Source organism: Hyla sarda, chromosome 12 (assembly GCF_029499605.1).
Source record: "Hyla sarda isolate aHylSar1 chromosome 12, aHylSar1.hap1, whole genome shotgun sequence".
Taxonomy (NCBI): Eukaryota; Metazoa; Chordata; class Amphibia; order Anura; family Hylidae; genus Hyla; species Hyla sarda.
In genome coordinates, this window is record NC_079200.1 from 6,075,865 (window position 1) to 6,090,151 (window position 14,287).

Below are 14,287 nucleotides of genomic sequence, written 5' to 3' on the forward strand. Positions count from 1 at the left end.
TATATATATCTCTCTGTGTGTGTATATATATATATATATATATATATATATATATATATATATATATATATATAAAATCTCTCCTCTCCTCTGTATATATATATATATATATATAGATCTCCTCTCCTCTGTGTGTATATATATATATATATATATATATATATATATATATATATATATAAAATCTCTCCTCTCCTCTGTATATATATATAGATCTCCTCTCCTCTGTGTGTGTATATATATATATATATAGATAGATAGATAGATATATATATAGATCTCCTCTCCTCTGTATGTATATATATATATATATATATATATATATATATATATATATATATATATATATAGATCTCCTCTCCTCTGTGTGTGTGTGTATATGTATATATATATAGATCTCCTCTCCTCTGTATATATATATGTATATATATATATATATAGATCTCCTCTCCTCTGTATATATATATATATATATATATATGTATATATATATATATATATAGATCTCCTCTCCTCTGTATATATAGATCTCCTCTCCTCTGTATATATATATATATATTGCAGTAACACAGGTTTTCCTATACACATGTTTATTCCCTTTGTGTGTATTGGAACTAAACCAAAAATGGAGGAAAAAAGCAAATTGTACATAATGTCACCAAACTGCAAAAATGGTCCGGACACAATTATTGGCACCTTTAAAAATTGTGGATAAATAAGATTGTTTCCAGCATGTGATGTTCCTTTATACTCACCTGGGGGCAAGTAACAGGTGTGGGCAATATAACAATCACACCTGAGAGCAGATAAAAAGGAGAGAAGTTCACTTAGTCTTTGCATTGTGTGTCTGTGTGTGTCACACTAAGCATGGACAACAGAAAGAGGAGAAGAGAACTGTCTGAGGACTTGAGAACAAACATTTTGGGAAAATATCAACAATCTCAGGTTACAATTCCATCTCCAGAGATCTAGATTTGTCTTTGTCCACAGTGCGCAACATTATCAAAAAGTTTACACCCCATGGCACTGTAGATAATCTCCCTGGGCGTGGACGGAAGAGAAAAACCGATGAAAGGTGTCAATGCAGGATAGTCCGGATGGTGGATAAGCAGCCCCAAACAAGTTCCAAAGATATTCAAGCTATCCTGCAGGCTCAGGGAGCATCAGTGTCAGCGCGAACTATCCGTCCACATTTAAATGAAATGAAACGCTATGGAGGAGACCCAGGAGGACCCCCACTATGGAGGAGACCCCAGGAGGACCCCACTGTGGAGGAGACCCAGGAGGACCCCACTGTGGAGGAGACCCAGGTGGACCCCACTGTGGAGGAGACCCAGGTGGACCCCACTGTGGAGGAGACCCAGGTGGACCCCACTGTGGAGGAGACCCAGGTGGACCCCACTGTGGAGGAGACCCAGGTGGACCCCACTGTGGAGGAGACCCAGGTGGACCCCACTGTGGAGGAGACCCAGGTGGACCCCACTGTGGAGGAGACCCAGGTGGACCCCACTGTGGAGGAGACCCAGGTGGACCCCACTGTGGAGGAGACCCAGGTGGACCCCACTGTGGAGGAGACCCAGGTGGCCCCCACTGTGGAGGAGACCCAGGAGGCCCCCACTGTGGAGGAGACCCAGGAGGCCCCCACTGTGGAGGAGACCCAGGAGGACCCCACTGTGGAGGAGACCCAGGAGGACCCCACTGTGGAGGAGACCCAGGAGGACCCCACTGTGGAAGAGACCCAGGAGGACCCCACTGTGGAGGAGACCCAGGAGGACCCCACTGCTGACACAGATATAAAAAAAGAGAGACTATATTTTACCAAAATGAACTTGAGTAACCAAAATCCTTCTGGGAAAACGTCTTGTGGACAGATGAGACCAAGATAGATCTTTTTGGTAAAGCCCATCATTCTACTGTTTACCGAAAACGTAATGAGGCCTACAAAGAAAAGAACACAGTACCTACAGTGACATATGGTGGAGGTCAGTGATGTTTTGGGTTGTTTTGCTGCCTCTGGCACTGGGGGCCTTGAATGTGTACAAGACATCATGAAATCTGAGGATTACCAATGGATTTTGGGTCGCACTGTACAGCCCAGTGTCACAAAGCTGGGTTTGTGTCCGAGATCTTGGGTCTTCCAGCAGGACAATGACCCCAAACATACGTCAAAAAGCCCCAGAAATGGACGACAACAAAGCACTGGAGAGTTCTGAAGTGTCAGCAATGAGTCCAGATCTAAATCCCATTGATCACCTGTGGAGAGATCTTATAATTACTGTTGGGAAAAGGCGCCGTCCAATAAGAGACTGGGAGCAGTTTGTAAAGGAAGAGTGGTCCAACATTCCGGCTGAGAGGTGTAAGAAGCTTATTGATGGTTATAGGAAGAGTGGTCCAACATTCCGGCTGAGAGGTGTATGGAGCTTATTGATGGTTATAGGAAGAGTGGTCCAACATTCCGGCTGAGAGGTGTAAGAAGCTTATTGATGGTTATAGGAAGAGTGGTCCAACATTCCGGCTGAGAGGTGTAAGAAGCTTATTGATGGTTATAGAAAGACACTGATTTCAGTTATTTTTTCCAAAGGGTGCAACCAAATATTAAGTTAAGGGGCCAATAATTGTGTCCGGACCATTTTTGGAGTTTGGTGACATTATGTCCAATTTGCTTTTTTCCTTCCCTTTTTTGCTTTAGTTCCAATACACACAAAGGGAATAAACATGTGTATAGCAAAACCTGTTACTGCAATCCTTTCCTGTGAGGAATACTTCAATTTATTGCAAAAATTTCAGGGGTGCCAACATATGCGGCCATGACTGTATATATTATATACCCCCCCCCATACATACATACATATACATATATACACATACACAAACACTATGGGGGACATTTATCATAAGCTTTATACCACTTCAATGTTCTAAAATGTACCTGCAAATTTTGTGCAATTTTTTGGGTGCAATTTTCATTAGAACATCTTTGAGCTCTACTGTTTGGTGCACTGTACACCATTTTTTGCAGTGGAGCTGTATTTATTATTTGCGCAAGTTAAATTAAGAAGTGTGTTTTGTGTTTAGTTTTTATTGTGCAAACCTACACCACCTAATAGGACACATACAAAAGTGTCAGATATAGAGCACGAAGCTTAACCCCTTAAGGACTCAGCCCATTTGGACCTTAAGGACGAAGACCATTTTATTTTTACGTTTTTTGTTTTTTCCTCCTCCTCTTCAAAAAATCATAACTCTTTTATATTTTCATGCACAGACTAGTATGAGGGCTTGTTTTTTGCGCGACCAGTTGTCCGTTGTAATGCCATCACTCGCTTTACCATAAAATGTATGGCGCAACCAAAAAAAATGTGTGGGGAAATTAAAAAGAAAACCACATTTTGCAACTTTTGGAAGGTTTTGTTTTCACGCCGTACAATTTATGGTAAAAGTGAGGTGTGTTTTATTCTCTGGGTCAATACGATTAAAATGATACCCATGATTATACACTTTTCTATTACTGTTGCACTTAAAAAAAAAAAGTTTTAACCAAATTAGTACGATTAAAATCCCCCTATTTTGAAGACCTATAACTTTTTCATTTTTCCATATAAGCGGCGGTATGAGTGCTCATTTTTTGCGCCGTGATCTGTACTTTTTATTGATACCATATTTGCTTATACAAAACTTTTATTACATATTTTATAAATTTTTTTGGGAATAAAATGTTATAAAAAAGCTGCTATTTTGGACTTTTTTTACGTTCATGCCGTTCACCGTACGGGATCATTTACATTTTATTTTAATAGTACGGATAGTTACGCGCGTCGCGATACCAAATATGTATATAAAATATTTTTTTTTACACTCTTTGGGGGTAAAATAGGGAAAATGGGACAATTTACGTTTTTATTGGGGGAGGGGGTTTTTCACATTATTTTTTACTTTATTTTTTAACTTTTATGATGCCGGCATCGCTCCGATGCCCGCAGTTTTGCTCAGGACGTGAATGTACGTCCTGGTGCGTTAAGTACCACATCACCAGGACGTACATTTACGTCCTGCATCGTTAAGGGGTTAAACCTATCTCTGCAGCTCACTGGTTTCTGTAATGGAGCAAAATTTATAAAGTCCCATGCACCTTTTTTGGTAAATTTTGAGCAACTGTGCAAACAAGACACCAAGCAAACAAGTAAAATCTTTACTACCTTACACCAAGATTGATAAATGTCACATATATATAATCATGTATACATACACGCTTTCATACATAGTGACATATACACACATACATATTCATATATATATACAGTGGTCCCTCAACATATGATGGTAATCCGTTCCAAATGGACCATCGTTTGTTGAAACCATCGTATGTTGAGGGATCCGTGCAATGTAAAGTATAGGACGGTGGTCTACAACCTGCGGACCTCCAGAGGTTGCAAAACTACAGCACCCAGCATGCCCGGACATCCAACGGCATGCTGGGAGTTGTAGTTTTGAAACATCTGGAGGTCCGCAGGTTGAAGACCACTGGTATAGGAAGTTGTACTCACCTGTCCCCGCCGCTCCGGACCGTCACCGCTCGTCACCGCTGCCCTGGATGTCGCCGTCCATCGCTGTCACCGCGTCCCAGGGTGTCCCCGACGCTCCGGCAAGGCCTCTGCTTCCCCGGCATCCTCGCTCTCCGTCGCCGCCATCACGTCGCTACGCACGCTGCTCCTATTGGATGACGGGACGGCGTGCGCAGCGACGTGATGATGACGATGGAGAGCGCCCACGATGCAGAGGATCCCGAAGAGGACGCGCCGGAGCCCCGAGGACAGGTAAGTGATCGTCACCGGACCACACGGGGAACCGTAAACGCCTACCTGGGGGCAGCTGTAGCAGTCTGCGCTGGAGGATAGACGTTAATGCGATGGACCCGACATACAAAAGCATCGTATGTTGAAATGATCGTATGTTGATGCTGCTTCTGAGAGTGATCGTATGTTGAAATGATCGTAAGTCGGGGCCATCGTAGGTCGGGGGGGTCACTGTGTGTGTGTGTGTGTGTGTGTGTGTGTGTGTGTGTGTGTGTGTGTGTGTATATATATATATATATATATATATATATATATATATATATATATATATATATATATATATATATATATATATATATATATGTATGTGTATGTGTGTATATATATATATATATATATATATATATATATATATATATATATATATATATATATATGTATGTGTGTATGTGTGTGTGTGTATATATATATATATATATATGTGTGTGTGTATGTATAGGTGTGTATCTGTATGTATGTATATATATAATTATACATACACACACACACACACACACATACATACACACATATGTAGCATACGTTTAGGTATCCTTCAAATGTATTTCCCTGGGTACTTTTGTGGTATACATGTGAACCTGCACTGAGCTTTGCCACTTTTTTGCCTGAATAATGGAGCAAAAATGCTCAGAAATATACAAAATATTTTTTGCTCTGTTTTGTATGAAAATCCAAATTAAAAACATTGTTCTTTTTATTATTATTGTTGTTATTAATTTATAGGGAAAACAACATAGAAGAGTGTGGGCTGGAAATGTTCTTTTCTGTAGATAAGGAGCTCCTCGGGGAGGTAAAAAGCCAAGACCTAAAGCCGAATGGAAGCAACATCCAGGTGACGGAGGAGAACAAGGAGGAGTATATACGGTGAGCGATGTTCTCGGGCGCCTTCTATAACCGGCGTTAGAGGGGCAATAAAGTGGTGCGGAGCGGCCCACAAATCTGCGCCACAGCACTGTGACTGTTTTCCCTGTTGGCAGCCGTAGTCCTAGTATAGTCCTTGCTGGTCCTCCATGATCGGCAGCTGTTCTGTCTCAGCAGACACTACTAGCAGATCGCCGACCACACTGAGTAATGCTACATAATAACACAGCATTGTTAAGTATTAGCAATCGAATGATTGCTTATAATTCACACTTTTTTAGTTCCCCTTTGGGAACTTTAAAAAGTGTAAATAAAATATATTTATAAAAAAAAGTTATATAAAATTTAAAAAGCCTCTCCCGTAATAAAACTCCAAAACCACTCCGCTTTTCCTATTTTTCAAATAAAAATAAATAAATTAAAGGGGTACTCCGGTGGAAACAGATGTTTTAAAATCAACTGGTGTCAGAAAGTTAAACAGATTTGTAAATTTCTTCTATATAAAAATCTTAATCCTTCCAGTACTTATTAGCTGCTGTATGCTCCACAGGAAGTTGTGTAGTTCTTTCCAGTCTGACCACAGTGCTCTCTGCTGACACCTCACGTGTCAGGAACTGTCCAGAATAGGAGAAAATCCCCATAGCAAACCTCACCTGTTCTGGACAGTTCTTGACATGGACAGAGGTGTCAGCAGAGAGCATTGTGGTCAGATTGGAAAGAACTACACAAATTTCTCTGTAGTATACAGCGGCTGATAAGTACTGGAAGGATTAAGATTTTTAAATAGAAGTAATTTACAAATCTGTTTACTTTTCTGGCACCAGTTGATTTGAAAACATTTAAAGTAAACTAATGCGCTATTGGCATGTGCAGGATTGTCCAAACTATTAAGAAATAACCTTATGTATGCCATAAAGCATAAATGTGAAATATCAAAATCCAAATTGTAATACTAATACTAAAGCTATAGGTGTCAGAATAGGGCAATTTTAGGCATATTATTTTTGATATTGTGTTTTTCTTTTATCCCTTAAGAAGGCAGGGATTTATTTTTTGGTTTTTGTTTTCTTTCCTCCTCGCCTTCTAGAACAGCATTGATCAGTGTTATCTGTGCTCCATTACTACAGCCTGCCATAGAACAGCATTGATCAGTGTTATCAGCGCTCCATTACTACAGCCTGCCATAGAACAGCATTGATCAGTGTTATCAGCGCTCCATTACTACAGCCTGCCATAGAACAGCATTGATCAGTGTAATCAGTGCTCCATTACTACAGCCTGCCATAGAACAGCATTGATCAGTGTTATTGGTGCTCCATTACTACAGCCTGCCATAGAACAGCATTGATCAGTGTTATCATCGTTCCATTACTACAGCCTGCCATAGATCAGCATTGATCAGTATTATCTGTGCTCCATTACTACAGCCTTCCATAGAACAGCATTGATCAGTATTATCTGTGCTCCATTTCTACAGCCGGCCATAGAACAGCATTGATCAGTGTTATCGGTACTCCATTACTACAGCCTGCCATAGAACAGCATTGATCAGTGTTATCGGTACTCCATTACTACAGCCTGCCATAGAACAGCATTGATCAGTATTATCGGTGCTCCGTTACTACAGCCTGCCATAGCACAGCATTGATCAGTGTTATCAGTGTTCCATTACTACAGCCTGCCATAGAACAACATTGTTCAGTTATTGGTGCTCCATTACTACAGCCTGCCATAGAACAGCATTGATCAGTGTTATCATCGTTCCATTACTACAGCCTGCCATAGAACAACATTGATCAGTGTTATCAGCGCTCCATTACTACAGCCTGCCATAGAACAGCATTGATCAGTATTATCTGTGCTCCATTACTACAGCCTGCCATAGAACAGCATTGATCAGTGTTATCGGTACTCCATTACTACAGACTGCCATAGAACAGCATTGATCAGTGTTATCTGCGCTCCATTACTACAGCCTGCCATAGCACAGCATTCTTTTGTTTCCGCAGGCTTGTGGCGGAGTGGCGATTGTCTCGTGGTGTGGAGGAGCAGACACAGGCGTTCTTCGAGGGCTTCAACGAGATTCTCCCCCAGCAGTACTTACAATATTTTGATGCCAAAGAGTTGGAGGTGAGTGGTGAATAGCAAAATGATTATATAAGTCTGTGTCGTTGCGAGATAATGTAACGTCTACATAATGTCTGTTTTCGCTTCTTTAATAGGTCCTTCTATGTGGGATGCAGGAAATTGATTTGAATGACTGGCAGCGAAACGCAATCTACCGGCACTACACAAGGACCAGCAAGCAAATTGTTTGGTTCTGGCAGGTAAGTTGTTTACTATAAAGTTTATGCCTCCCGCTGTTACGAAACTACAACTCCCAGCATGCCCGGACAGCCAAAGGCTGTCCGGACATGCTGGGAGTTGTATTTTTGCAACCGCTAGAGGAGCACAGGTTGGGGAAGTGATTTTAGCCACAGCTGCTGTGTGCTTCTATGATTGCAGTCTGTTTGCCAGCAGTACTCACACAAGCACTTCCTTTTCCTTTCTGGCCTGGCTGATCACACAACAACACATTTCAGTGCACTGGAGCGAACAGGCTGGCATTGTGCCAGGCCGATGTTTTACACAGTGCAGTACTATAGATGGCATGTTGGGGCAGATGGGATTTGCAATGTGCTGTTGTAGCAGAGTGCAGAAAGTAAGTAGTTACAACTTTTACTGTCCGGGCATGCTGGGAGTTGTAGTCTTGCAGCAATTGGAGGCTCGCTGGTTGGGGATATACTGTGTTGACCATTCAGATTGGTGATTTTAGCCACAGCTGCTGTGTGTTTCCATGTTTTCAGGCTGTTTACCAGCAGTACTCGCACAGGCACTTCCTTTTCATTACTTTCCTGGCCAATCGCAGAACAACACATACCAGTGCACTGGAGTGAACAAGCTGGCATTGTGCCAGGCTGATGAATTTTCACAGTGCAGTACTATAGGTGGCCTGTGGAGGCAGAAGGGGTTGCTGGTGCACTGGGTGTGCAAGGTGCCATGGGGAGCAGAAAGTGCAGTAAGAAAGGTGTTAAATACTGAACTGCAGTTAGTGGTAATAAGCAAACAAACGGGGATGGGGATTCATATTCAGGAGCAGCACGGTGTACATACACTGGGAGGACACGAGGCGAGCTCACGGAGGACAGAAACCTCCCGTGGAGCTGAAGGGTCCCTTTATTTACCCTACGAGGACAGCAAGCATCTGTCGCAGGAGATAGCCACACAGCCCAAGCTTTTTCAGGCACCTCCTCCTTTCTCCTGCACATGCTAAGCCCCACCCCCACTTGTTGTTCTGTTTTGCTGAGGCTGTTACTAGAGACAGATATTACATGACAACAGGCCGTGGACAGTAGTTTGCAGGGGGAGTAAGACACTAAGTGGCCAAGACTTTGAAGCTGCTCTTCCGAGGGTAAGGCATGTTAGGCTGGGTTTTTATTTGTTTATTTTTTGTGGGGGCTTTTTTGTGTTTGTGGTGTTTTTGGTTTATTTTTTATTTTTTTACAAATCGCCGCTATCATAATCACGTTCTTTTTTTTCCCCTCTAGTTTGTTAAAGAAATTGACAATGAGAAGCGCATGAGACTCCTCCAGTTTGTTACCGGGACTTGCAGGTTACCAGTTGGAGGCTTTGCCGATTTAATGGGTATGTAGACTGTCTGTCTGTTTCACTAGGTCAGTATTTTCCAACCAGCGTTACTCCAGGTGTTCCTAAACAACAACTCCCAGCATACCTGGACATTCAACAGCTGCTGAGATGAGAGGGAAGCCTTGATTTACCTTTCAGGGACCATGTGAATCCTCTGGAGGAGGCAGACAGATCTTCGGCTGTCCGGGAATGCCAGGAGTTGTAGTTTTGCAACAGCTGGAGGCGCCCCAGTTGGAATGCACTGCTCTAGATTCTGATGTGCTTATTTGAGTCCTTCGGATATGCATCAAATGTGTTAAGATGAGAAAACCCCCCAAAGGGAATCTCCCCTCAGTATCACCTGCACTAACCTAGTGGTACAGGCCCGTAGTGCAGGTGATGCTGATGAAAATGAAACTTACAGTTCTTAGCTGCTTCTTTCTTGCAAAAACAGCGCCACCCTGTCCATAGGCTGCATCTGGTATTGCAGCTCAGCTCCATTGTAGTGAATGGGCTGCAGTACTACATACAACCTGTGGACAGGAGTGGTGCTGTTTTTGGGAAAAAGAAGCAGCGTCTCTGTAACCCTGAAAACCATGATCAGCTGTGGTGTTGAGTCCGGTTCAAAAAACGTATACGGTCGGATAATGAGCCGAATCGCTGGCTGACTACGGTCATTGAAATGAATATGATCCGACGCGAATACGACAGGAGGCTGCGACATTCACAAACCGCGCTGTGAATTCTCTTATTCCATTATAAATTCTTCCCTATAGGGAGCAATGGGCCTCAGAAATTCTGCATCGAGAAGGTCGGGAAAGAGAACTGGCTGCCCAGAAGTCACACGTGGTAAGTATACGGGGGGACCGGGAGCAGAGCGCCACCTAGAGGTAGTCAGGGCAATGATCCACAGAATGAATAACCAGAACATGCTCCCCTGTCAGCGGATGAGAAGAAGGTTCTCCTCATATAGGAATATAGGGGGAGATTTATCAAAATCTGATTGGTTGCACATAGCAACCAATCAAATCACTTCTTTCATTTTCTTTTTTGAGACCTTTTCAAAAATGAAAGAAGCGATCTATATATAAGCTGAGGCTTTGATTTAAAAATAATGCAGGGACTTCTGTTCTGTCTGTTATAAGGAGGAGCCTACTGGGAAGTGATCTGTACAGCATTACATAGACGGGTGACACCAGTAGATAGAGAAGACAATAGGAGTGTGGCCTCCCCCTCCCCTGTAGTTACAGAAGACAAAAGAAGCTCAGCCATCCACTCCCTGTAGACTGAGCTCCTATTGTCTCTTCTATCTACAGGGAGGGGCAGATTGAGCTTCTATTGTCTTTTCCATCTTCCCCCTCCCTGTAGATAGAAAAGACAATAGCTCAGCCATCCGCTTACTTTAGATGATAAAAGACAATAAGAGCTCAGCCATTCCCTTCTTGTTGATAGAGAAGACAATAGGAGCTCAGCCATCCACTTACTGTAGATAGAGAAGACAATAAGAGCTCAGTCTCCCCCTCCCTTTAAATAGTGAAGACAATAGAAGCTTAATCTCCCCTTCCTGAAGATAGAGTAGACAAAAGGATCTTTGCCTCCCCATCCCTGTAGATTGAGAAGACAAGCTCATTCTCCCTTTCCTGTAGATACAGAGAACGATAGGAGCTCAGCCTCCCCCTCCCCATAAGCATAAAGTGCCTTTAACTTGATGGCATTGTATAAATACGTCATGACAGTGATATGAGATGTCATGACGGTGATAACCATTCTGTTTTTCTTTCCAGCTTTAACCGCCTGGATCTTCCACCTTATAAAAGCTTCGAGCAGCTGAAGGAGAAATTGCTCTTTGCTATAGAAGAGACAGAAGGATTTGGCCAAGAGTGAGAAGCGGCTGATGTATCCGGCCCAATGTGTGAGCTGATCCCCCTCCTCCGCCTGGCTCCATTCTTCTATTTTTGTTTTAGTTTTTTCTACTCAAGGATTGACTCTTCAGTGATGGCGTCTTGTCTCCTATCATGAACGGTCTATGTCCTCATATATCACCAGGAGAATCATGGCTGCCTGTACGTCCAGTACAGCGTTCATTCTATTCCAGTCTTCCAGGGATGTGACACTATGCATCCTGCGTGGGGGATAACATTCACTGCGTTATACCTCAGGGCACCCGCAGCCCATCGAGCTGTATATAGCCATATTTATTATGCACTACGGGCGGGTGTCCTGCGGCGTAACGCTCACCACTCAGTTACCCGTCACGCTTTTTAATGAAGGCGGTGGGAGGTGTTGCTTTTACGTCTGTAGAGAGCGGGACGTGGCCGGACGGTCGTGTCACCTCGGAGATCGCACAGAATGGCAGATTTCTAATAGACATCTCGTCCCCGTTGGTTTATTACGTCCATGTGACCTGTCCGCGCTCTCTGTACAGAATATAAAGGCAACCGTTATAACTTTCGCACAGATCATGATGTTAAGTTTGTATATTCGTAAGCGCGCATGCTTTCTGCGTCTTAGCGGACCATTGTAGATTGTGTTAAGTCTTAAGTTTTTCGATCGGTCTGTACTCTGTGTATAATTTTTGTACTCTTGCTGGAGGCGGATATCCTCCGCTTTCTGTGTCTGAGCATGAAGTCAGTACATATGGCAATGTTTTCCCAACCAGTGTGCCTCCAGCTGTTGCAAAACTACAACCCCCCCAGCATGCCCGGACAGCCAGAGGCTTTTCTGCTTCCTCCAGAGGATCCATACTGTCCCTAAAAGGTAAATCAAGGCTTCATTTTTAACACCTTTTGTAATAAAGGTAAATCAAGGCTTCATTTTTAACACCTTTTGTAATAAAGGTAAATCAAGGCTTCATTTTTAACACCTTTTGTAAGGCTGGGTTCACACCACGTTTTTGCAATAGAGTTCCCGTATACGTTTTCAATATGAAAACCGCACGGAACAGTTTTGAAAACCGTATGCATTGACTCTCCATTGAAAACCGTACGCCAAAAGATGCATCAGGTTGTGTCTTTTGCCTCCTGTATGGTTTTGTCAGTTTTTTTTCCCCGTACCCAAAACCGTAGCCTACCACGGTTTTTGGTCCGGGTGAAAAAACGTATTGAAACATATAGTTATTTTGTTAACATGGGAGTCAATGGGAACTGTACAGAACCGTTTTGCGTAAGGTTCCATACGGTTTTTGACTTTGCACAGTTTTTTTTTTTTTCTTGGAATTTCAATCAAACAAGTGAAACTTTATGTATAATGGAGTGAAAAGTTAAAAACGTATACATTTTTTTCATAAAAAAACGGATGCAACTGGACATAATTTTTCAAACCGTATACGGATTAAAATTTGTACACACGTTTTGATACAGTTTAGTCAGGTTTTGAGGAATCAGTTTTTTTTCTTTTAGCAAAAACCTGATTCGGGAACTGTATTGCATAAACGTGGTGTGAACCCAGCCTAATAAAGGTAAATCAAGGCTTCCTTTTTAACACCTTTTGTAATAAAGGTAAATCAAGGCTTCCTTTTTAACACCTTTTTGTAATAAAGGTAAATCAAGGCTTCCTTTTTAACACCTTTTGTAATAAAAAAAAAAAAATAAAAAAAAAAAAAAAGGAAGAGGTGCTCCAATGGTGAAGAATCACCAGGCACTGGGTTAGGAAACTGGAATCGTCGCTTACCGCAGATGGTTGTGTCAAACCATACACAACAATGGGATGAGCATATGGAGGACACGGTCCAGTCTGCGGCCTTCCCAGAAATCAAGGTAGATAGGAACAGGTAACTTCTGACACAGGTGGGAACATGTTGGCACTGACCAGAAAGGAGTAGAGAGGAGCCAGGGTAAAATCCAATTTGTTTATTTTAGGGCCAAAATGCAACGCGTTTCGCTGCGCATGCGCAGCGAAACACGTTGCATTTTGGCCCTAAAATAAACAAATTGGATTTTACCCTGGCTCCTCTCTACTCCTTTCTGGTCAGCGCCAACATATTCCCATCTGTGTCCGAAGTTACCTGTTCTTAACACCTTTGGCTGTCCAGGCATACTGGGAATTGTAGTTTCACAACAGCTGGAGGCACCCTGGTTGTGAAACACTGACATGTGGTGTAATGCAACCGTGCGGATTGTGGTAGAAGTGTAAAGCACAGCGAGTCGTGTCCAGGGTAACGGTGATAACGCCGCTCAAGGTATGTGCACCATTATACAGTGTATATCCAGTTATATCCTATGGTATAGCTCAGAGCAACATTTGCTATTCTGCCTATTGTCATTGCACGACCAGCACTTGTCCTAGGCCACACTTACCTGTCGCCAGATTTTCCAGAAAAAAGATCCAGCGCAGTGAGTGCGGTAAAAACGGGGAAGACTTTATTGGTTCATCTCTTAGGCTACAGCAAACTGAGAACATTAATGCCAACATATTTTGGATCCGCCTAGACCCTTAGTCATGGCTTGAGTAAGGGTTCTGGTGGATCTAAAATGCATTAATGTTCCAGTTATAGATTACTCAATAAAATCCTCTTGTTTTTACTTCACTGGACTCTCTTAAATTTGGTGCTGCTGGCCAGGAAGGTCTGTCTTCCTCTTCCAGAGGATCCACACTGTCCCTTAAAGGTAAATCAAGGCTTCAATCTCATCTCGGCAGCCTTTGGCTGTCCGGGCATGTTGGGAGTTGACGTTTTCCAACAGCTTGAGGCACCCTGGTTGGAAAACACTGGTCTGTGTAACTGTTGGCAACACGTTTATATAGGTAAAAAATAAGGTTTCTCACCAAGTACCATCTTACCTTAGGGTCCCTTTTTAAGGTCCGAAAATGAATTTTGAAAATGTCCGTATGGTAATGAGCCGTAAGTAGTGCTCAGGGCCTGCACCTTTTTATGTTTTTCCATCCCAGTGGTATTATCTAGAGGCATGTAA

General features: G+C 42.6%; 1 protein-coding gene across 3 annotated transcripts in view; it reads left to right on the top strand.

Annotated features, from left to right (window-relative positions):
• Window positions 1-13,181, top strand: part of ITCH (itchy E3 ubiquitin protein ligase) — an 80,262-nt gene extending 67,081 nt beyond the window's left edge. For 2 of the 3 annotated variants that reach the window (XM_056549234.1, XM_056549235.1), the window contains exons 19-24: window positions 5,577-5,717; window positions 7,724-7,844; window positions 7,937-8,041; window positions 9,302-9,398; window positions 10,157-10,229; window positions 11,165-13,181. In XM_056549234.1, the coding sequence (XP_056405209.1) occupies window positions 5,577-5,717; window positions 7,724-7,844; window positions 7,937-8,041; window positions 9,302-9,398; window positions 10,157-10,229; window positions 11,165-11,264 (637 nt within the window). In that variant the 3' untranslated portion in view covers window positions 11,265-13,181. The remainder of the gene's footprint in view (window positions 1-5,576; window positions 5,718-7,723; window positions 7,845-7,936; window positions 8,042-9,301; window positions 9,399-10,156; window positions 10,230-11,164) is intronic. The other variant, XR_008849378.1, reaches the window with a different exon arrangement.
• Window positions 13,182-14,287: the final 1,106 nt, after the last annotated feature.